Source organism: Harpegnathos saltator, unplaced genomic scaffold, assembly GCF_003227715.2.
Source record: "Harpegnathos saltator strain DR-91 unplaced genomic scaffold, Hsal_v8.6 scaffold12, whole genome shotgun sequence".
Lineage (NCBI taxonomy): Eukaryota > Metazoa > Arthropoda > Insecta > Hymenoptera > Formicidae > Harpegnathos > Harpegnathos saltator.
The window spans coordinates 523555-544695 of record NW_020229895.1 but is presented as its reverse complement, the minus strand read 5'-3'; the positions used below and the strand labels follow the sequence as shown (position 1 = coordinate 544695).

The 21141-nt window shown below is 48.1% G+C and overlaps 1 protein-coding gene across 5 annotated transcripts in view; it reads right to left on the bottom strand.

Annotated features, from left to right (window-relative positions):
* LOC105184350 (titin homolog) overlaps nt 1-21141 on the bottom strand; it is a 42684-nt gene that overhangs the window by 14245 nt on the left and 7298 nt on the right. For all 5 annotated transcript variants that reach the window (XM_025305167.1, XM_025305177.1, XM_025305170.1 and 2 more), the window contains 18 exons: nt 20493-20673; nt 20154-20404; nt 19929-20073; nt 19637-19849; nt 19369-19551; nt 19080-19277; nt 18794-18930; nt 18353-18689; nt 17961-18233; nt 4437-17767; nt 3812-4169; nt 3401-3649; nt 3181-3333; nt 2788-3117; nt 2468-2640; nt 2299-2395; nt 341-504; nt 24-245 (listed from right to left, as the gene is read on the bottom strand). In XM_025305167.1, the coding sequence (XP_025160952.1) occupies nt 24-245; nt 341-504; nt 2299-2395; nt 2468-2640; nt 2788-3117; nt 3181-3333; nt 3401-3649; nt 3812-4169; nt 4437-17767; nt 17961-18233; nt 18353-18689; nt 18794-18930; nt 19080-19277; nt 19369-19551; nt 19637-19849; nt 19929-20073; nt 20154-20404; nt 20493-20673 (16995 nt within the window). The remainder of the gene's footprint in view (nt 1-23; nt 246-340; nt 505-2298; nt 2396-2467; nt 2641-2787; nt 3118-3180; nt 3334-3400; nt 3650-3811; nt 4170-4436; nt 17768-17960; nt 18234-18352; nt 18690-18793; nt 18931-19079; nt 19278-19368; nt 19552-19636; nt 19850-19928; nt 20074-20153; nt 20405-20492; nt 20674-21141) is intronic.

The window sequence follows — 21141 nt, the reverse complement described above, 5'->3', positions numbered from 1 at the left end:
GTCTTCGCCTTCCGCAAGCTTACCGCACACTCCAGCCTCACTGGCGTCCCCTCGAGAGCCTTCAACTGACCCGGTAGGATCTTCGTGAATTCCGGGAGATCGGTACTCTCGCTCACATAAACCGAATTCGCCATGGTGACCGGCTCGCCCCATCCGTAACGATTTCGCGGAGTCACGCGAAATTTGTATTCTCCAGCTGGCCGCAAGTTGAACGCGTCGAACGCATTGATCGGAGTGATGCCCAGCTGAAGTGAAATGAAATAATATACAGGCTCTCTAAAGCGGACGGATTAAATTGAATCGAAAGCAACTGAAGTTGAAAGAAAGTTCGTTCTCTTACTTCTACCCATCGCGCGCCTCCATCGCCGCCCAAGAGCCAAGCCTCGACCTTGTAAGCGATCACTGGCGCTGGCCCTCTTCTCTCTGCTTTACCCCAAGTCAACGAGAGCCAATTCTTGCCACCGTCAACAACGACGGGCTCGCTGCTGATTGGACCTGGCGCATCTGATAAAGAAAAGCGTAAAATTATGCGGCTGCTTTGTGCAATTTGTTATAAATATTTACAATCGCGTCATTCACACATGAATGTCTGTTGTTGAACACATGAATGCACAGGCAATTTGGGTTCTTTGGCTAACCTCGGTGCCCGTACAGGTATTCTAAGAAGTCAATGATCAGACAGTTTTTATTTGTCCACGAACGCCGTAAACGTGAGATAGTGATATCCTCGTTTTCGTCGTCGGCGACGATTCCGTGGTCGTGCGGTTTCATGGAAGAGATTCTCTCGAAGCAGCTTCGCGGTAGAGGAAGAAAACAGACGAAAAAGAATTTGTTCTTCACCGCGCAATACGTATCTCTCTTTCGCACGCGAGCTATTGTAACTTGAGATTTTTTTAAGTAGGGCGCACGAAATGACTCGCGTTCCAACGACGACTGAATTTCAAATTTGTGGAATCTGCGAGGTGTTGGTGGGAGATGAGAAACTAAAATAAACCGGCGTGAGATGTTTCTCCGAAACTGAAAGAACTCTGATATTCCCGCGTGTCGCGGTTTATCTTACGTTACGAGTGCTACCTTATAATAAACCCCGTGAACGGGCTAATTTCGGATCCGATCGAGAGAAGTTACATCTCGCAATAAAACGATGCTATTGGGTTGGCAACTAAGTGATTGCGGATTTTGTCGACAGATGGATTTTACACTTTCTTTTGTTTCGTTAACGTGCTCAAAGTACCTAACCTATATTTTTTTCTTATTGTTTGGACTTCTATCTTTCATTTAGTACAAAAATTATATCGATTAGTTCTTTAGTTTTGTTTTTATCCCAATTAAAAAATGGAAGAGCAAGACTCGCACTTCAGACATATTTTATTGTATTATTTCCGAAAAGGCAAGAACGCATCGCAAGCACACAAGAAGTTATGTGCCGTATATGGGAATGAAGCCTTGAAAGAAAGGCAGTGTCAAAATTGGTTTGCCAGATTTCGTTCTGGTGATTTTTCACAGAAAAATGCTCAACGATCTGGCCGTCCGAGTTGAAGTCGATGAGACCCATATCAAGGCCATTATCGATTCAGATCGTCATAGCACAACACGTGATATTGCAGAGAAGCTCAATGTGTCGCATACATGCATTGAAAAAAATTTAAAAAAGCAAATTTAAAATCTTGAATTTTCATTCTTATTTAAAATCCGCAATCACTTAGTTGCCAACCCAATACATCTCGAGCGCATTCGCGCGTTTTTCGGAGCGTATATTTAGAGACAAATCGGCAACCAATGAGCAGATTCGTTCGGGCGGTTTCCGTTTGTCCCGAAACACATCTAAGAGAGACGTCATTGCGATTCCTTCGCCACCCCCATTAGAAGGCGAGAAGGACACGGAAGTGATATGTCGCATCTTTTTGTCCGACCGATAGATAGATTTCCGTATGTTCAAGGCGATCTTTGATCAGTTTATGCAGTCGGATGAGTAGTCGAGCTAAATATTGACGACGATTTCGTGTTGCTGCTCAGCTCAGGTACCACCTGGCATCCAGCCATAAAGATCCAAGCCAAGCGTGCGTTATTGCACTTGATACGCCGTTCGCCATTCTAATTTTAATAACTCGAGTCAACAAATATCCACGCATACTTGATAATTGTTGGAATGTATTGTTACACGAGTACTTTCAACGAGTCCACTTGAGTTTTCACAAAAATTGCCCACCACAAAACTGCACACCAATTGCATGAAATTCCGAATAGACGACTAGACTTTCCGTCGGCGTATCGCGAGATAATTGCTAAGTCACTTACTTCTCACGTAGGACATGTCGTCTGCTTCTTCCACGTCGCGTTCGGTAACAGAACTCCAATCTGGCGATGGGGTCAACGATCTGGCGCGTTGCTTCACCTATTCGGACATATCAGCGATGACACACATCTTCCTCCTCGCGGCAGCTAGGATGCACACAAATGCTCTCACCTTGATCGAGAAGAAACATCTGTCGCAACCGTATCTATTCTTAACCAGAATGCAATAGGTACCCTCATCGGAAGGTAAGGCTCTCTTCAACGTCAACCTCACGTAATCGTCGATACTCTCCTTGTATGATCTCGGCCCGTCCGTAATGTCGGTTAGTCCCTTCATCCACGTTACTGATATCAGAAGGTACAATTAATTGTTTGCGTTTTGCATTTTGTAACAATTAGGAGGGATCATCTCTTCCGTGAGGAACGAGAAATTGAGTTGGTGGAATAAATTAATATATTCCTCCTTCACGGATTTCCTCAAAAGTCTCTTACCTCGGGGCTTCGGGACCCCGTTAGCCCGGAAGGACACGCTGACGTCTTCGCCGACTATCACGTCGATCGTTTTCCTTGCGGGTCTTGAGACGAACACCGCTGGTTTCCCTCCATCGATCGCACTCGCCGATATCACGTCCACCGTCGCACTTGTATCCACTTGTCCGTAAGCATTGATCGCCCGACAGAAATATGTACCTTTTTCCGACTCCGTTGCTTCGGGCACGATTAAAGTGTGCAGGCCGCGTTCAACAAAGATCCTCGCCTTTGGTATCGCGATCGGCTCCTTCCGATCGCCACGGAACCACCTCACCTCCGGGGCCGGTTCACCTGCGCCAGACGGACGAAGATCAGTGAGGATTTCGATACGTGACATCCAACTGAGTTGCACACCTTTGACTTCTACTTGCAGAGCGATGGTTCCGCCAGTCGGCACATTGTAATCCTTCAACAGATTGGAGAATCGCGGCCGTCGAGGAACTTCCAGGTCAGTTTCGTTGCTCAGGCTGGTTCGATCGCTTCGGCTCGCAGGCTGTCGTTCCCGATCTAGAATCACATTGTTGACTTACATTCGAATACACTTCGATTGATGATACATTGAAATCTCGATTACCCTGGAGATGAATCACGTGAGATATTTCCTCGGTACGTAGCTCGTTCACCGCACGACACGTGTATCGCCCGTTATCCGAGTTTCCAGGACCAGCTATCTCCAGATGATAGACGTCGTTATCCAGGTAGGCCTGTCTGTAACGTGGACCTTGAAGAATCTCCCCATCTTTCAACCAGGAGACCGTAGGAGCTGGATATCCTTGCACACGACACTCCAGGACGAGCTTGTGATCCGAGTACCGATATATATCTGAGAAGCAAAATGATTCTTTATGAATAACATTATAAGTAAATCGTTTGTAGTTAAATCTTACTTAATACAATATGGGTGAGAGACTGCAGTGAAATTCCGTTTAAAAACTTGAGGAAAAAATCGAAGCAATATTGCTCGCGAATTTGCGCACGCACACACCTTTGATCGATCTTACGAACGTCGGAGGCGAATACGTTGGTTTATAGTCGTAGTAAACCTTCAGGGTCGACTCGCTGATCGTGGTGCCGTGTATATTCTCGGCCACGCACATGTACAATCCGGTGTCCTCAGGAAGCACATCATGTAACTCCAGATACGCCATACCGTTTTCGTATCGTGTCTTGCAGCGGCTGGACGACGTGTCCAACTTTTCGCCGTCTTTCGTCCAGTGCACTCGTGGTTCCGGATTACCGAGGACGGTGCAGGTCAGTCTTGTTCTCATGCCAACTCCGACAATTCTGTTCGTCAGTCTCGTGCAAAATGATGGCTTCTTCGGTTTATCCCAGATCGGAGGACTCTGTAATCAGCAATATAATAATTAAATTAGAAGTATGCCGCTGCATTGTTTGAGAATCGTTGGGGTGGGTTCGTGGATTTCCTAGGAATCCTCTCGAGGGGACAGTTGTTGGTTTTGGATTATTTGGAAATTGAGAAATGATCAAATAAAATTGTGTTCGAAAGCTTCGAACACAAGCCGAAACTTTAAATATTGTTTGTAGCTTTGATGCAGACACACTCTATATATTGTGAGACATGTAGAAATTGTTGAATCTTAAGTGATTACCTCATTTTGGCTGAGCCCGACGTAGCTCGAACAGCCGGAATCGTGGCTGTCAAGGCTAATACGTGGCAGAGTTTCCGTCTTCGCACGTCGGGTGAGCCGGATGCGCGTGCTAGGTACAAGGGTCGCGTCGCTGTCGCCGGTGGAGTAATCCTCGTACTTCAACAAACTGGTCGATCTCGCTCGAATCATACGGTTTTCCCTTCTCCTGCGTCTCCTGTATGACGATCCAGTGTCTATGTAATATTTGTTCGCGGAGAAATTGCGTAATTTATAGTCCCAATAATCGTCGATTCTTCGCCGATTTAGCGACGTCAAAGAGTCTCTCCAACTGTATGATCTGGGCATGCTAAAGGACGTCATAGATACTCGAGAATCAAACCGAGAGGTGTGCTCCCATTTGTCCCGGAAATAATCGCCGTCGAGAAACATCGAAGTCGATTTCTCGGGCCTGTATCTAGTTTCTAATAAATCCCTGAGAAAGCGATCGGATTCGCTTTGGCGTTTCTTAGACCATTCGATTTCTCTTATTTGCTCTTCTCTCCTTTGCTTGTTTCTAGATATCTCCTCCTCTCGTCTTCTTCGTAATCGTTGTTCCTCTTCTCGCAATAATCTGGCGTTCTCTTCTTTTCTGAGCCATTTTTCATCGCTCCATCTTTGAGGTCTCTCTTCCTTCGCCCCAGACAGATAATTGGTTTCGTCTTTTTTGAATCGACTCACGTCTCTTTTTCTCTCCGGACGTTCGATTTCTACTTGGTCCAGCCTTTCGTCATCATTTCTTCGTGAACGATCCTTTCTCTCCTTCCATATCCTGGATTCGTCGCTTCTAATGTCTTGAGGCCATCGTCGTTCCTCTTCTTTTCCCGTCTCATTTATTTCTTTATTAATCTTTAAATATAAACTTTTATTTTCTCTTTCCTGTAATTCTGAAATCTTTCCGCTGAATTTCTCTTCTTGCTTTTGTCTCATACGTAATCTCTCGTCTCTTTCCCAATCTTCATTCGATTTCCTATATTGCCGATCATCCTTGCTTGCTTCGTTTTCTTTCATTGCATCATTCACGTGTACACTTTGCGTTTGAGCCGTTTTCTCATCCATTTTGCGAATTTCCTCTTTCCTCTTTTCTATCGGTTCTTCATCTGCTTTCTCTGCCTTTTTACTTTCGCGCTTACTTCTCCTTTGCATGGGTGCTTTCTTATTTTCTTGTGTATCTGTCACTTTTATTTGTTCGTCTGGTATTACCTTTGCTTCTTCAATCGCAGTTGGCTTTAATTTCTCATCTTCTTTTCTCGACTTTTCAGTTTCATCCTTTTTCTCCTGCTCTTCTCTTTTTATTTCCATCTGTGCAGCTTCATCTTTCTTACTAGACTCTTTTTTTATTTTCCCCATTTCTTCCATTACCTCACTTTTTGCTTTTCCTACTTTCTCCTCCTTCGACTTTTCTATTGCTTCGTCTTTCTTTGGTTTTTCACCTTCATCCTTCCCTTTCTCTTCTTCCTCTTCTTTTATTTTCATCTGTGCGGTTTCCTCCTTTTTACCAGTCTTTTCTTTTTCCTTTTCCAGCTCTTTAATTTTCTCGCTCTTTGCTTCCTCATCTTTTTCTTCTTTTGATTTTCCCAATGCTTCATCTTTCTTTGGTTTTTCGGCTTCATCTTTCTTCTTCTGTTCCTTTTCTCTCATTCTCACTTGTGCAGTTTCTTCTTTCTTTTTAGGCTTCTCTTTCTTCTTTTCTAGTTTCTCAGTTTTTTCGTTCTTTGTTTTTTCATCTTTTTCTCCTTTCGATTTTTCTATTGCTTCGTCTTTCTTTGGTTTTTCAGCTTCAACGTTCTTCTGTTCCTCTTCTTTTATTTTCACTTGTACGGCTTCTTCTTTCGTGTCAGATTCTTCTTTTTTCCTTTCCATTTCTTCAATTTTCTCGCTCTTTGTTTTTTCATCTTTTTCTTCTTTCGACTCTTTTATTGCTTCGTCTTTCTTTGGTCTTTCAACCTCGTCCTTTTTCTGTTCTTCTTCTTTCATTTTCGCTTGTGCGGCTTCTTCTTCTTTTTTCTCAGATTCTTCTCTTTTCTTTTCCATCTCTTCACTTTGCTCGCTCTTTGCTTTTTCATCTTTTTCTTCTTTCGACTCTTTCATTGCTTCGTCTTTCTTTTTTGGTTTCTCAACTTCGTCCTTCTTCTGTTCTTCTTTCATTTTCATTTGTGCGGCTTCTTTTTTCTTAGGCTTCTCTTTCTTCTTTTCCAGGTTTTCAATTTTCCCGCTCTTTGCTGTTTCATCTTTTTCTTCTTTTGACTTTTCCATTGCTTCGTTTTCCTTTGGTTTTACAGCTTCGTCCCTTTTCTTCTGTTCTACTTCTTTCGTTTTCGCTTCTGCGGCTTCTTCTTGTTTAATAGAAATCTCTTCCTTTTTCTCTTCTAGTTCTTCAATTTTCTTGCTCTTTGCCTTTTCATCCTTTTCTTCTTTCAACTTTTCCATTGCTTCATCTTTCTTTGTTATTTTACTTTCAGCCTCTTTTTGCTCTTCTTCTTTTACTTTCAATTGAATGACTTCTTCTTTTTTACTAAACTCTTCTCTTTCCCTTTTCAATTCTCCAATTTTCTCGTTCTTTGCTTTCTCATCTTCTTCTTTTGACTTTTTCATTGCTTCGTCTTTCTTTGGTTTTTCAACTTCGTCCATCTTCTGTTCTTCTTTCATTTTCACTTGTGAAGTTTCTTCTTTTCCACCAGGCACTTCTTTTTTCTCTTCCATTCCTTCAATTTTCTCGCTCTTTGCTTCTTCATCTTTTCTTTCCTTCGACTTTTTTATTACATCCTCTTCCTTTAATTTCTCCATTTGTTCCTTCTTCTTCACTTCTTCTTCTCTTACCTTCACTTCCGCATCCGCTTCCTCTTTGATAAATTCCTCCTTTTTCTTCTTCGTAACCTCATCTTTCGATTTTGCTTCTTGATTTTCTTTTTCTATTATATCGTCCTTTTTTATTTTCTCAGCTTCCTCTTCTGTCTTTGGTTTTTCCACTTCTATTTTTATTTGTGCCGTCTCTTCTTTTTTTATAGACTCCATTTCTTCTTTCTCTAGTTCTTTTACCTTCTTCTCCTTTTCGTCTCTTCCTTTCTCACTTTTATTCTCTTCTGCGTCCTCCATTATTTTTTCCTTCTTCTGTTCTATCTCTTTCTTCTTTACTCCTTCCTCGGCTTCTTTCGTATCCTTCGCTTTTACAATCTCTTTCTTTTCTCTTTGCTCATCCTCTTCTTTCTGTACTTTGTCAACTTCTTTTTCTGGCCGATCTGTCTTTTCTGGTTCTTCTACCTTCTGTTCTTCTTTTTCTTCGCTTCTTTCGATTTTACCAATTTTTTGCTGTTCTGATTCTTCTTTCATTGACTTTTCATCTTTTCTCTCCATCTTTTGCTTTTCTTTATCTTCCCCTTTCTCGAATTTCTTCTGCTCTTCTTCACTCGGTTCTTTCTCCTTCTTTGCAATCTTCTTTTTAAGCATTATTTGTTCTTTATCCATCTTCCAAATTATTTCTTCCGCTATAAATTGGTCACGGGTGATGTTTATCAGAGTTTGTAACTTACAAACTGGTTCCTCAAGAATCATTAATCCTTCGAGCGCTGTTTTCTCCTGCCACAGTGTCTTCGTGATCTCTATAGATTCTTGCATCTCAAGCAAACATGGCACTAAATTTTTCGAAAGTCCTATCGCAGCGTAGTGCGTATCTTGCGATTCCGCCAATGGTTTATCAGCCGATTGTTCTCGTATTAAAGATATGGATTTTCCAAAATTCTGGAGAGCATCAATCATTACATTGGCAGTATTAGGTTCCTCCGGTATTTGTGCGATACATTGTTTAATATTTTGCAAGGGTTTCGCCAACATTCCAAGTGCCTCGTATTCGATGGAAACTTCGACGACGACCGGCACTTGTTGCTCCTCCAGCCTGCGTCCAATAGTTCCAATCGAATCGTTGATATCCGAAATGCTGCTTTGCAGTTTCGCCGATAAAATCGAAAGTTTTTCATGTCGTTGCGCCGATACAACTGTCTCGAGCGCGTTTTGCACGAGCTCCAATGGTCTCTCCAGTTTCTTCAGATATTCACTTGGCGACTCCTCCACAGTGACAATGGAACGTTTCAATTCGCTTAATGGTGAACTAAGTGCGGACGATATGGCAATGTCCACTTCCATCGTACCGAGCTGTTCGGGCGATGATTTGTCGGTGATTTTCCTCTCGATGAACGATATGCATTTTTCAAGATTAGAAAGCGACTCAACGATAGCATCTGTGTTGTTCTCGTCTCCAGCTGTGCTCAAATTCGACCTGTTTTTCAATAATATCAAATTCTCCTGCACACTGGCCAATGCTCCCGCCATCGTTTTGATGGCTTCGGTTTTAACAGAGTCGCCTTCTATATGCGACATGACTGATCCAATACTTGTCATTGGCTTCAGCAGTTTTTCGACGATCGACCAGTCTGGCATTAACATTCTTCCTTTCTCCTCTACGAGAATCTTGGCGGCTTCCATCACGGTGCACTGTCGAATATCGGCTAACGATCTTTCTATTTCGTGTAAAGGTGTAGCCAAGCACTCACTGATCCAGTTACTCGTGTCGTCGGGCATCGACTCGACGTCCGGCGACATCACTCGCGCCTCTAAAACCGATATAGCACGTTGGAGGTTAAACAGAGGCTCGGCTAATGCTTTTAGCATGGCGTCTTCTCCCGGCCGATCCGTTGGTGTTTCCACGAGCACTTGATCCTGTATCACCGCGATCGAGTGGCGCAGCTCTTCCAACGGTTCCACTAAAGGATGAAGAGTAAATTCACTCTTGCCCTCGATGGCGAACGAATGTTCGCTCGCTCGCTCGATGGCCGTCTGCTCTTGAATAGCTAGCGTAGCTGCATCCTTCAGCTCCAGCAAAGGCTGTATCATCGTCTTCAGCAAAGAGATATTTTCATTTTCCGTTAAGGAGGATGTGTTCTCGTTCGGTGCGATTACCTTGCGCTCTTCGACGATCAGGGCCAAGCATTCTCGTAATTCGGTCAGAGGCTTCGCTAAGGTCTTCAGCATAGAGGCCTCGTCCTCAGAAATCGAGGCCGCAATCGAGGCCGGAGACTCTACTGTACGCTGATCGATCACCACCGGTCTCGTAACTCTCGAAATAGGTTCCTCGATCACGTCCGCCCACGTGTTCAGCGACGAAACATCCTCTGAGATGGTGTCTGCGGCAGGTTCCATGACTATTTGCTGATGGTTACACATCGCTATGCACTCTGCCAAGTTGTGAAGGGTCTCGGCGAAGATTTCCAGTGTCGAAATGTTCTGCTGTTGGCCGAGCTCATTCAGGGAATCTGGCGCGATCGCGGCCACCTGTTGCACCGATGCGATGGAAGCTCTCAAGTCCACCAAAGGTTGCGCAATTGATCTCAGCAACGCGATGGTCTCCGCTTCCGATGCTTCCACGTGACTACCTGCCTCCAGTATCACGTGTTCTTGAACGGTCGCGATGGACTTTTGCACTTCCTCGAGGATGGGCTGCAGCGCGAACTTCTCCATACTCTCAGAGGACAGTTCGGGTGTCAAACGGTTCGCTTCGTTATGGGCCTCGATCACGTGCTCCTGCACCGTCGCTACGAAGGACTTCTCGAGCTGCTGCAATGGGCCAACCAGGCTGCTCAACACTGTGACCGGTTGTTTCCTCTCCTCCATAACGTAGTCCTCGGACTGCTGCATCTTGGTTTCCTCGATAGTTAAAATCTGCTCTTGCAATATACGCAGAGGTGCAATAATGTTCTCCAGCAGCTGCGTGTCTACCTTGGCCAATTGGCCCGGCTCAGTCGCGATCGTCGCGAAACTCTCGACGATCCTCGGTCGCTCGACTACCACGGAACAGCATTTTCTGAACTCCTCGATGGACTTCGCGAATGCCTGCAACGCGGACGCATTCTCTATCTCTATGATCTGCCGACCAGCGTTCTCTATCGCGTGCAGTTGCTGTAAGACCACCGTGGACGTCCTCAAATCGCCGAGTGACCTCACAAAGTCCTTCAGCACCGCCATGTCGTCTGCGTTCGCCTCCGGGAGTAACTGATCCTGCACGCTCATCACTTGATCTTGAATCACCGCCACGAATCTGCCCAGGTCGTCCAAGGTTGATTTAATCGGCAACTGTTGCAGGAATAAAGCGGTTTCTTCATGAGGCGCTGTTAAGAACGTTCGCTGCAGCTGTTGCAGCGGCTGTAGCATGCGTTCTAAGGCGAGGGCCTCTGTCGGCTTTTCTGTCTCCAGCGTTTGGCACATTCGGTCCTCCAGTCGCAGGATCGCGCTCTGCAGCCCTTCAATAGGGACGGTTAGCGTCTTCAACAAAGGAGACTCTCGAATTTCCTGCTGTGCTTGTATCTGCTGACCGGCCGTCACAGTGATCAGCCGATTCGTTGTTTCCTCCACCGACTTTGCAAACGTCAACAGCCCCGAGATCGTTTCCATCCCGGTAGCTTCATTCAGATGATCGACGATCTCTTCGACACTCGCTAATGGTAATTTCAGGCTTTCGAGAGCATCGTTGATTGCTTTCACGACGAGAACATTCTCTCCAACAGCCGCTTGTTGTTGAACCAGCGTGATTGAGTTCTTCAGTTCTTCCAACACGGGTTTCAGACTCGCGCTTTCCAAGGTAACTCGATTCTCGCCAAGTTCTTGCGCAACGTGCTCCTGCACCACTATAATTCCCTGCATGCTTGCCACTAGCGATTGCTCCAGCTTCTCCAGAGGATGCATCACTGCGTTCAATTGAACAGCCTCTCTTTTCTTTCCCGGAATTTCCGATAACTCGCTCTTGTCTCGGTCTTGAAGATCCTCAATTTGAGAGAGCGTCTCGCGCAAAACGTGAATCGGGTCAACGATCTTGTGCAAGAGTTCCGGGTCCAGCTTTTGGTCCTTTTGCTCGACAATTTGCGACGGCGACACTGATTCTATTTTTAGCTGGCCAATAATAGACATACATCTATCTCCAAATTCCTCCGCCGTTTTGGCAACGGTTTGCAGGACCGTGACGTATTCAGCGCTCGATAATTCCGACTCTTGCTGACAAGTCATCGCCTCCGACTGGATACACGCGATTGACATCTTCAGGTCCTCCAATGGCTGCTCGACAGCTTGCATTAGACGCGCCGTAGGCGTTTCGATCGAACTGCCTTCAGCCAAGGTGCTGAGCTGCACTTGCTCTTGCACCGTGGCGATAGACTTTTGCAGCTCTTCCAGAACCGTCGTGATCGACAACTTGTGCGACGTTATCGAGTCTTGTTCGATTTCTTCGATACCCTCGGACGATATCGACAGTGTTTGCTGTGTCTCCCTGTTTAACGTGAGCTCCAGCTTCAGTAACGGCTCTACGAGAGTCGAGAAAGCGACTGCTCGCTGCTCGGGTAATTCTGGAACTGCCATTTCTTCGATCTCGTCGATTGTTTTGCACACTTCTTGAAGAGGACAGATGATCGCTCGCAAAGTTTCGACTTTTACCTGTCCTATACTGCTATCAGGGGACTGGCTGTTTAACTCCGCTGTTTGCTGAGCAATCAGCGCTGGCAGTTTCAGTTCCTTCACTTCTTCCAGAGACTCCGCCAACGATTTCGGTGTCAAAGCTCTCTCTTCGACGGGTAGTTCCTCGATTTGGCTAGGTGCTGCCGAAGACGCCGATGTCTGCTGCGATGTCTCCGTTGCATCCGTGGTTGCAGACGTTGCAGCAACCTGCGTTACTGAACTATCTGCTTCCCTGACAACTGCCTTACTCGATCTCACTTCCACCTCCATCGAATTTAGATCCTCGATGTCTTTGGATTCGATAGGATCTGTAGATGGCGAGGTGGATTCAAACGGTGAGGTCTTGTCGCCCTTCACCTGTCCCTGAGAATCCATAATGGCTTCTATAAGTTCTTCGAGTGGTCGCGCGGTTGTTACTTCGATATCTTTCGTTTCTCCCTTTGTTTTCGTTTCTGCCTCTTTCTCGCCGGAAATCCCAACGGATTTCTTCAATGTCTGGAGCTCGCTCAGAGCTTTCAGGATATCCTTCAGGCACGATACCAAAGCTTCTGGAATCGCAGTCAAAGGCTCTCCGTCCTTGTCGCTGAATTTGCCTTCATCGATCGTTGCACATACAGACACCAACGCACTTTCCAGAGCACTTAAGGGCTCAACGAAGGACTGTAACGATGCCATTATGTTCTCCTTGAGTTCTGGCCGTACTTCTCCATGAGTCTGGGAAATAACTATGTCGACAGCTCGCTCAAAGTCGACGAAGATTTCTTCCATTCGACGAAATTGGCTGTCTAACGGCGTAATCGACGAAGATGACGAAGCCGCCTTGACGGAAGTGCTCGTCGCTTGCAGATCGTACAAGTTTTGTATCAGTCCCGTCAATTCGCGTACTTTTCGCTTGTCCTCCTCCGTTTTCGAAGCCAGCGATCCTTGCATCGCAGATTTCACAAAGTCCACCAGTCCCCTCAACGGTTGTTGTAGATTCTCGATTGAACAGTTGAACTTCGACATCTGATCTTGATACAGACGCCTCTGTCTCTCATCTTCTTTTTCGCCTTCCTCGCTTCTCCTCGCACCTTCCGCTTGCTCGACGCGGATTAACGACTCTCGATCTTCCGAAGCGGCCGTTTGTGTCGCGGGCAGAGTATCTTGGATCTTCAGTTGAGCTGTTTCCTCGACCACCGCTTCAGCCGGCGGTATCTCTGTGACCGTCATCACACTCTCGATTTCCTTCTGTCCGAACACTTCGACAATTTCATCGGTGACACTCTCCACTTTCGTTATCATCACGCTCGCTTTCCGCTCGGCCTCCGCTATCTCTTCTATCGCCACTATAATATCCTTTACGTGATCCAAGACATCTATCACGGCGGTGAAGGTCTCCACGATTGGCGCACCTTTCGAAGCGCCTTCGCGAACGAGTTCCGTTTTGTGTGCCAGCAAAGAAGAGCTCATCTCCGAAATAGAACCGGCCAATTGCCGAAGCTGATCCGCCAAGTTAGGCCGAGTCGCCGAGACTACCCTCTGCTGCGCGTTTTCCTTGATAACGTTCAACGCCGACAACAGTTGATTAGTCGGGTAAAGGAAGCCCTCTACGATCGCTTCCTCGTCGATCAATTGACTCTCAGTCTGGATAAATTGCGTTTGCGCGAGGGAAATTTGCTTTTGCAACGCTTCCAAGCATTTGGCCACTATTTCGTGCGTGTCTTCGTCGGTGTGCTCTTCCAGAGCTGTTATGGTGCTCGCTAAGCGATTCAACGTGCCGGTCAGTCGATGCTGAAGGGGAATCTTGGTGCTGCTGGAGCGGCGTGAGTAATCGGTCTTGCCGATCTGCTTCTGCACCTGCAGGATCGCGGAATTCAGCAACGTCAGGGTCTCGTCGAACAAAGATGCTCCCGACGTGCTCGCGATCGCCTCGACGGTGTCGCAGACTTGCTTCCGCAAGCCGTCGACCGCTCGCAGAATGACGCTTCTCCTTTCTTCCAACAGAGCAGCCTCGGGAACGAGACTTCGTCGACTGCTTTGCACCATCGAGAGACAAGTGTGGAACTCCAAAAGCGGTTCCACAAGATTGTGCAATTCGAGGACCACCGGTTCTCGTTGTTCCAGCACGTCCGATTCTTGAGCAGCGGTCTTGATAATTCCGAGAAGAAGGGCTGTTGGCTTGCCCAAGATTTTCGCCACGTCCGTTTCGAGGGTATCCTCCGCGGCTTTCTCCAGGTCACTCATGCGCTCCAGAATACTCTCTAAAGGCTTCGTGATGTCCCTCAGGTGCTCTAAAATCTTACGCCTCGACGATATTTTCTGGACCACCACCGGGACTTCCTCCTTGATTTCTCCGAGCACACACAAGAGAGTCTCGAACTCCTTTTCCGTCTCTTCGCCTTTTCCGATAAACTCGGTGGTCTGCCTTATCACATGGTCTTCCATCGTATTCAGCAGCGGGCTCAACCGATTCAGTATCATAAGCTCCAAGACGTCGTGCTCGTGTGTTCTTGAGAGAACTGTTCGTATATTCGTCAGTGGTTGCAGCAGGTTGGTCAGTACCAAAGCAGCCTGGTTGACTTTCTCCTCGAATGATCCAATTTCTTCGCCGTAGACTGTGGTCATCACCCGTATTGTAGACACTGTTCTTCTCAGCTCCTCCAGGGAATTAGCCAGTTTCGACTGAGGAATCGTAGTGGTTCTTGCGGACGACTCCTCGAAATCCTCTAGAACACCAGTCATCTCCAGTTGAAGTTTCTCCAACGTCTCCGACAAGAGCATGATTAATTTGCTCGCATTCTCCTCTCTCTCGTGTCTTTCGTCCTTCGCGATCTGCTGAGCGACGTCGTCGGCTGACTTCTTGGAGCCATCCTCCGTCGCGGTTTGCTCGGTGGGCAATGTGGTGGACGAGGCTTCGAACGGAGTAGATGGGATTTCTGTCAGAGTACCCGGAATAGTCTCCCGAGAGGCAGTGACGACCTCTTCTTCCGTTTCCGCGGCGAATGTCTTGTCGGACTGTCTGAGTTCTTGCTGGTAGAGCGCCTCTTTGATCGAAAACGATATCTGATTTTCAATCTGCTCGACGATATTCACTATCGGCCGCAGCGACTCTTCCTCTTGGTGTTCGCGAAGAACGTCCATAATGATTTGCAGCAGGTGCTTCATAGGCCGGCCCAAGCCTTCCAAAGTCGAAAGATCCTCTGGCTCGTGGTACACGGAGATGGCGGTCTGGAGCCTCGTCAGCGGCTCTCGAAGATCGATCAGCGCTTCTATCAGGCTCTTATCGCTCGGCGGCTCGGAATACGATGTCTGAATGGCGATTTTGCTCACGTCTCGCTTCAATTCTTCGATCGTCGAGCTCAGCGCTGACTCCATCTCATCTTTCGTGCTGTCCTCGGACGTGGTGGATAACCAGTTCTTGATGGGGTCCAAGGAGCGACTGATTTGACCAGCCAGAGCGGACTTGGCGCCTCTTTTCTCCGCGGATCTTTCAGACTTCAAAGCATCTCTCTCCTTCTTCTTGGATATTTCCTTCGCTATGAGAGGAGCGTCCTTCCTTATCTCCTCCAGCAACTCCAGCAACGGCGCTATCGACTCGATCGAAGAGCCACTTTCGATCACACTGTGAAATATTTCTCTTAGCGTGCCAATAGGAGTCATCAAGTTGCATAGAATTGCTTCCTCACCCGGGTCATGCTTGTCCGTCAACAAATTCCTCTGCAGATCCGACAAGGATTTGTTGAGTCTGCTAATCTCCCGCGTTATCTCATCGTCGGTCGGATTCTTTAAGCTGGCGATTGTGACTGCCGAAGAGCCGACAGCCTGACGCAACGTCTCGATACAGTTGATCAAATGAGACGACGCTGTCTGCTTGTCTTGCTTCTCCAAGACCGATGACAATGCGAAATGCACGCCGCTCAGACTCTGGTCGACGTTCAAATTCTTCAGCGCGTGTCCGCGAGCGTCTTTCGCCTCCGACAGTCGCTCCGCTAATTTCGACATCTGTTTGCCGGTGTCGTCTAGAGCTTTCAGGATCGTTCCCACCCGGGAGATCGCCTCAGGGCGCCCGGAGCGTTTCGCTACCGTTGCGATGACGTTCCTCAAGCTCTCGATGGCGACGGTCGTTTCTTTAATCATCGGAAGTTCCCGAGGAGTGTACTCCTCCGAGGCCAGGGCCAACTGAAGATCCAACAGAGGCTCCGCAAACTCCGTTAGACTGTTGAGCGTCTCGTTTTCCTTCAACGTCATCGCGGTGTGCGCTGCGTGAGACACGCATTCTCGAAGTTCTATCAGACACGCTGCGAAGCCCGTTGTGCTCGGTACTTGCTGCGGACTGGCGGCCCCATTCGCCGTGCCGCCGTGCGCCGATTGCTCCATGCGATCCAAGATCATGCTGAACGCCGCTTGGACGTTGATCAGAGGATCCACGATCTCCCTGGATATGTTTCGAGATTCGTCGGAGATCGATCTCGCGGAGGAGGACGATCCCTCCGTGCCATTGGGGATGCTGCAAATGCTGTCGTTGATCTTCCTCAAGACGACCAACGTGGGCTGCAAGGACGACAACTGAAGATTCGCCACAACGTGCGACAACTGAACGACAGAGGGCTCCAGAATGTTGTGAACGATCTCCACGTCCTCCGCCAACTTGATCTCACCAATCGTCTTCAGCAACGCGCGCAGCGGTGCCTCGAGATCGATCAACAGCTCGATGCACGCACTTCTTCCCCGCGGAATCTCCAGTCTGCGATACATGTCCTCGACTCGCTGACGAATGTTTGATAATCGTGGTGGCAAATTGACATCTGATATCTTCTCATACGTCTGCAGGGCTTGGTGCAGCGCCATCCTCGGCTCCAGAAGAATATCTTCTCTGGCTTCCAAGGCCTCTTCCTTGGCACCAATAATCTCCTGCGGACCAACAGGATGTTGATCCGCGAAGACAGAGGCAGCTTTCCTCGCGCTTTTGGAATTGTCCAACAGTCCTTCTTCGGTGGTCGAGCATTTCTTCACCGTCTTTTGTTCGACGCTACTCCCAATGTCCGTTTCTATTTTGTCGAGTGACTCTATAGTTGGATGCTGTCTCTTCGTGTCAACTCCGCCTTCCAATTCGCCTTTCTCTTTCTCCGCCTCGTAGTCGCTGGGGCCTGAATACTCCTCGGAATTGCTCCTGTCGTGTCGTTGCTTCTTCCTGCGTTGCTTCTTCTTCTTCTTCTTCTTCGGTGCGCCGGTCACCGAATCGAAGGAAGAATCGCCGCCGATTCCGTCGTCGAGACTGGAGCCGGCTGTCCTTTCGGCGCTCAGACTGCGTTTCCTGTTATCCGCCGCGCTGTTCTCCATTTGTCTCTGGATCGGACTCTCCGTGACGGAGAGATGTGCGGAGGACAGAGCGTCCGCGAAGGTATCGCTGTCGTCTTGTTTGATAGACGAGAGAGGAGACAAGGGCGGCTCGTCCTTCTGGGCGCTGTGGAAACTCTCGGACTCGAATCGCTGGCTCTTCTCGCTCCTCGATGAGGAAACGCTAGCCGATTTCTTTCGGGGTGGCCTAGTGGGTGCCTTCTCGTCCTCTTCTCCGTTGTATCGAGCTGACGATCTCTTCAGAGAACTCCGGGAATCGCGCTCAGGCGACGAGAGAACGTTCGTCGGGTCGTCCATGATGGAGACATCCTCGAAGTCGGCTTCCGTTCGCAGATCATCGCCGTCTTCTGCGCTGACAAAGTAATCGGGCGACACGTCGATCACCACGGCTTCCATCAGCAGGTTACCCGATGTGGACGTCTCTTTGACAAATCTCATCGGAGGTAGCTCGATCACGTTGTGCTCTAAAACCCGCGACCTTTCTTTTTAACATATGATCGTCGCACACGATGATCAAGTGGACTGACGTTATTATGACACAAAGAGCGACGACTTTCGAAGTTTTTCTTTTTTTTTTTTTTTTGCTTAAACTAGACACTTTTTTGAAAGTGATAAATTCTTTTACTAATCTTCGCGAGAAAGATGTAAACTTTTTACCCGTAACGTGCTCGGACAGCTGATCGGCGTACATCTCGACGATCTGCAGGGCCTCCTCCTCGGTGAGATCGGGCGTCTCGTACAGGCTGACCGATACTTCCTTGCCGTCAAAACTGAAGGATACCTCGCCTCGCTCGTCCAGAGTGACCGAATGATCCGTTTGCGGAGTATCGTATAGCTGCGACGTTCGTTCCTCGTGTATAGTTGACAACGACAGGTTTCTCGCCAGCTCGTGGCCATTCGGTGACTGCACCTCTTTCGTAGTTTTCTTGTCTGGAATTAGAAGGATGAGCTCTTTTGAGGAAGACATGACAGTCGCAGTTTAATTAATGACTATTGTCACAGTCACACAGTTAATCGTTATAACGCTCGAAACCTACGTGAATCATTACCTTCGAATCCTAACAATGACGCGGAGCTGCTGACTGTGCCCATACAATTGGTGGCTTCGCAGGTGTAAGTACCTAAGCAGCAAGTCCCGTCTTGTCCGGAAATGATTCGATGAATGTCACCGGGTTTGAGCTCCACGTTATCCTTGTACCACTTCAAGATCGGCTGCGGCACGCCGATAACTTTGCACTCCAAGTTCACGGCGCCTTCTTCCGATAGGATCGCGCGCAGGCTCTCGAGGAATTTCGGTCTCTTGTAATGTTTAGGGATGATCAGCTTCAAGAAGCAGGAAGTAACGCTGTGGCCGAAATCGTTCGCCGCTACGCATTTCCACTCGGCCTAAAAATACGCAGGATCGTCGTCGACATTCTTAATGTCTCTCGTGTGCAGTAAGCTTGTACTTTACAAGCGATTACGCGCGCTTCTTGCGATGGCGCACTCACCTGATCGATAAATTCGAGCTTTCGCACTTCGAGATGGCATGTGCCAAGGGTCTCCTTCGCTAAATGATACTTGTCGTTTTCATCCACCAGCGCATCGTCTCTGTACCAAGAGAGATTTGGTTCCGGCGCGACGCTCACTGAGAAAAGACATGATCGCGCTTGATGACGGAGATGATGTACTTTAGGGCACAATGTTTATTTGATTTAATTTATAATGTTATAAAAATTGTTCGAAAGAAGAATGCAAGGAGAGAGAAGAAGAAACGAGGAAGGAAACAATATATACCCTGCACTATAAATTGGAAATCTTCGTTTATTCTGGCCTCGCAACTTCTGAGTCCCTTGATGAACTTCGGCGGTTGATTGCTGCTCAAGAGCTGGAAGCGTTCTTCTTCGTTCAACTGGTTCTGAATATCCTCGATAGTCAATTCAGCTGTGCTCTTGGCCTCGCCCATACAGTTCCTCGCGATGCAGCAATAAGAACCTAAATATCGGCGGTGTCAATACGCGCGAAAACGGCGCGGAAGGAAGACAGAGATAGAGAAGTGCATAATCACACTCCAACAGGCGCGCACCTAACGAATTAGTCCCGGTCAGCTGATAGACGTCTCCCGGCTTGAGTTCCTGACCGTCCTTGAACCAGCTTAGCAATGGTGTCGGGAAGCCCACAACTTTGCACTCGAACGAGACTAGACCTTCTTCCGTCAGGACGGCCTTCAGATTCTCCATGAAGCGCGGCTTTCTGTAGTTCCTTGGGACTTGCGGAAAATTGAGCGAACGTTGATACGACGGCCGTACTCTATTCTCCGTTCTCCGTTAGTTTCTTCCTGCCGTAATACTCACTAGACATTGCCACGTAGCAGCTCGTGATCTGCTTCATGTTCTCCTCGCTGGTGGCGACGCACTTCCACTCACCCTCGTCCACGGCTTCCACTTGCTTCACCTCGATCGAATACCCACCGATACCGTCCTCCATCACGTGGTATTTCTCACTGGACTCAACGCGGCCTCCCTTGTTGTACCAAGAGATTGCCCTCGGCCATGGTGGTACTTGAACTGTCAACAGACATCCCCTCATGTACACATGAGACACATTGTTATGTAAACCAAAAAGTAATATCAATCGATCTACTACCTCGGCAAGATAGCACGAGAGTATCTCCAATTCGGCAGCATTCGTCCTGTAGTATCTGCTTGAAAACCGGAAGTGGTCCAGACGGTGTCAGAGCGTCCGCCGGCTTTAGTGAACCCTCTCGACTTCCCCTTCCGACTACGTGAACCTGGGAGAAGAGAATAATAGTCGTGTCGTTCAGTAAAGTTTCCTTATCCGTGTTCCTTTCGATGCAACGAACATATCCACCTTCGAGGAGGAGTAAGCGGTTCCCATGCAATTAACCGCCTCGCAGGTGTAAACCCCGAGAGACGTGGGGTCATCGGGATTGGCGGTTAGGGCGAAGACATCACCAGCCTTGATCTCCTTGTTGTCTTTGAACCACCTCAGCACCGGCGTGGGCACACCGACTACTTTGCATTCCAACGACACGGTGCCGGTCTCGGTGAGGAGCGCGCGAAGTTCCTCGATGAACTCTGGCTTCTTGTAGGCCTTTGGGACTGAAATATTTCACGAAGATCGCGTTTATCATCGCGAGCGAGCATATTGAGATACGCGAGACGTCGAGAAGGCCGAGCGACGAATTACCGACGACGGTGAGAGTAGACGTGCAGGAGGATCTTCCGCTACGGTTCTCCGCCATGCAGGTCCAGCGTCCTTGGTCCTCCACCGTGACGGGGACGACGTCGACGCAGTGAAAATTACCCTCGTGAACGAGGGAGAATCTCGGCCCTTCGTGAATAACCGCGTCATTTTTGTACCACGTTATCTGAAATTAACGGGCCCGGATTTCTCTCATCGTGTTCTCAACGCGGCTCAACCCGTGCGTGCGAGCAAAATTCGCTCCGTTAACGAAATCGATGTCGCGCGATGTTACTCGCGCGCGCGTGACCAGGCGGAAGAGACGGGCGCGACGGAATATCGGAGTATATCGGAGTCCCTGGCACACACACATAGTATGCGGGCATGCGTAATAATAGTATTAATACGACGCACAAGAACGCGTAACGAGCTTCCTTTACTCTTCGCCGTCTTGAGCTCCCGGGTCATGGACCTCCCGGTGCCTACTCTCGCTTCGCTTTTCCCGTTTCGTCTGGGTGCTGGGGCAGAAGAACGGGGGGGGGGGGGGAAATGCGGGACAATAAGTCAACGCTGGTACCATCAGTCCCACCTTCCGGGTTGATCGCGGTTGGCACGATATATTCCCGTCTGTCTGTGGTAAGTACGTTTCTCGCGG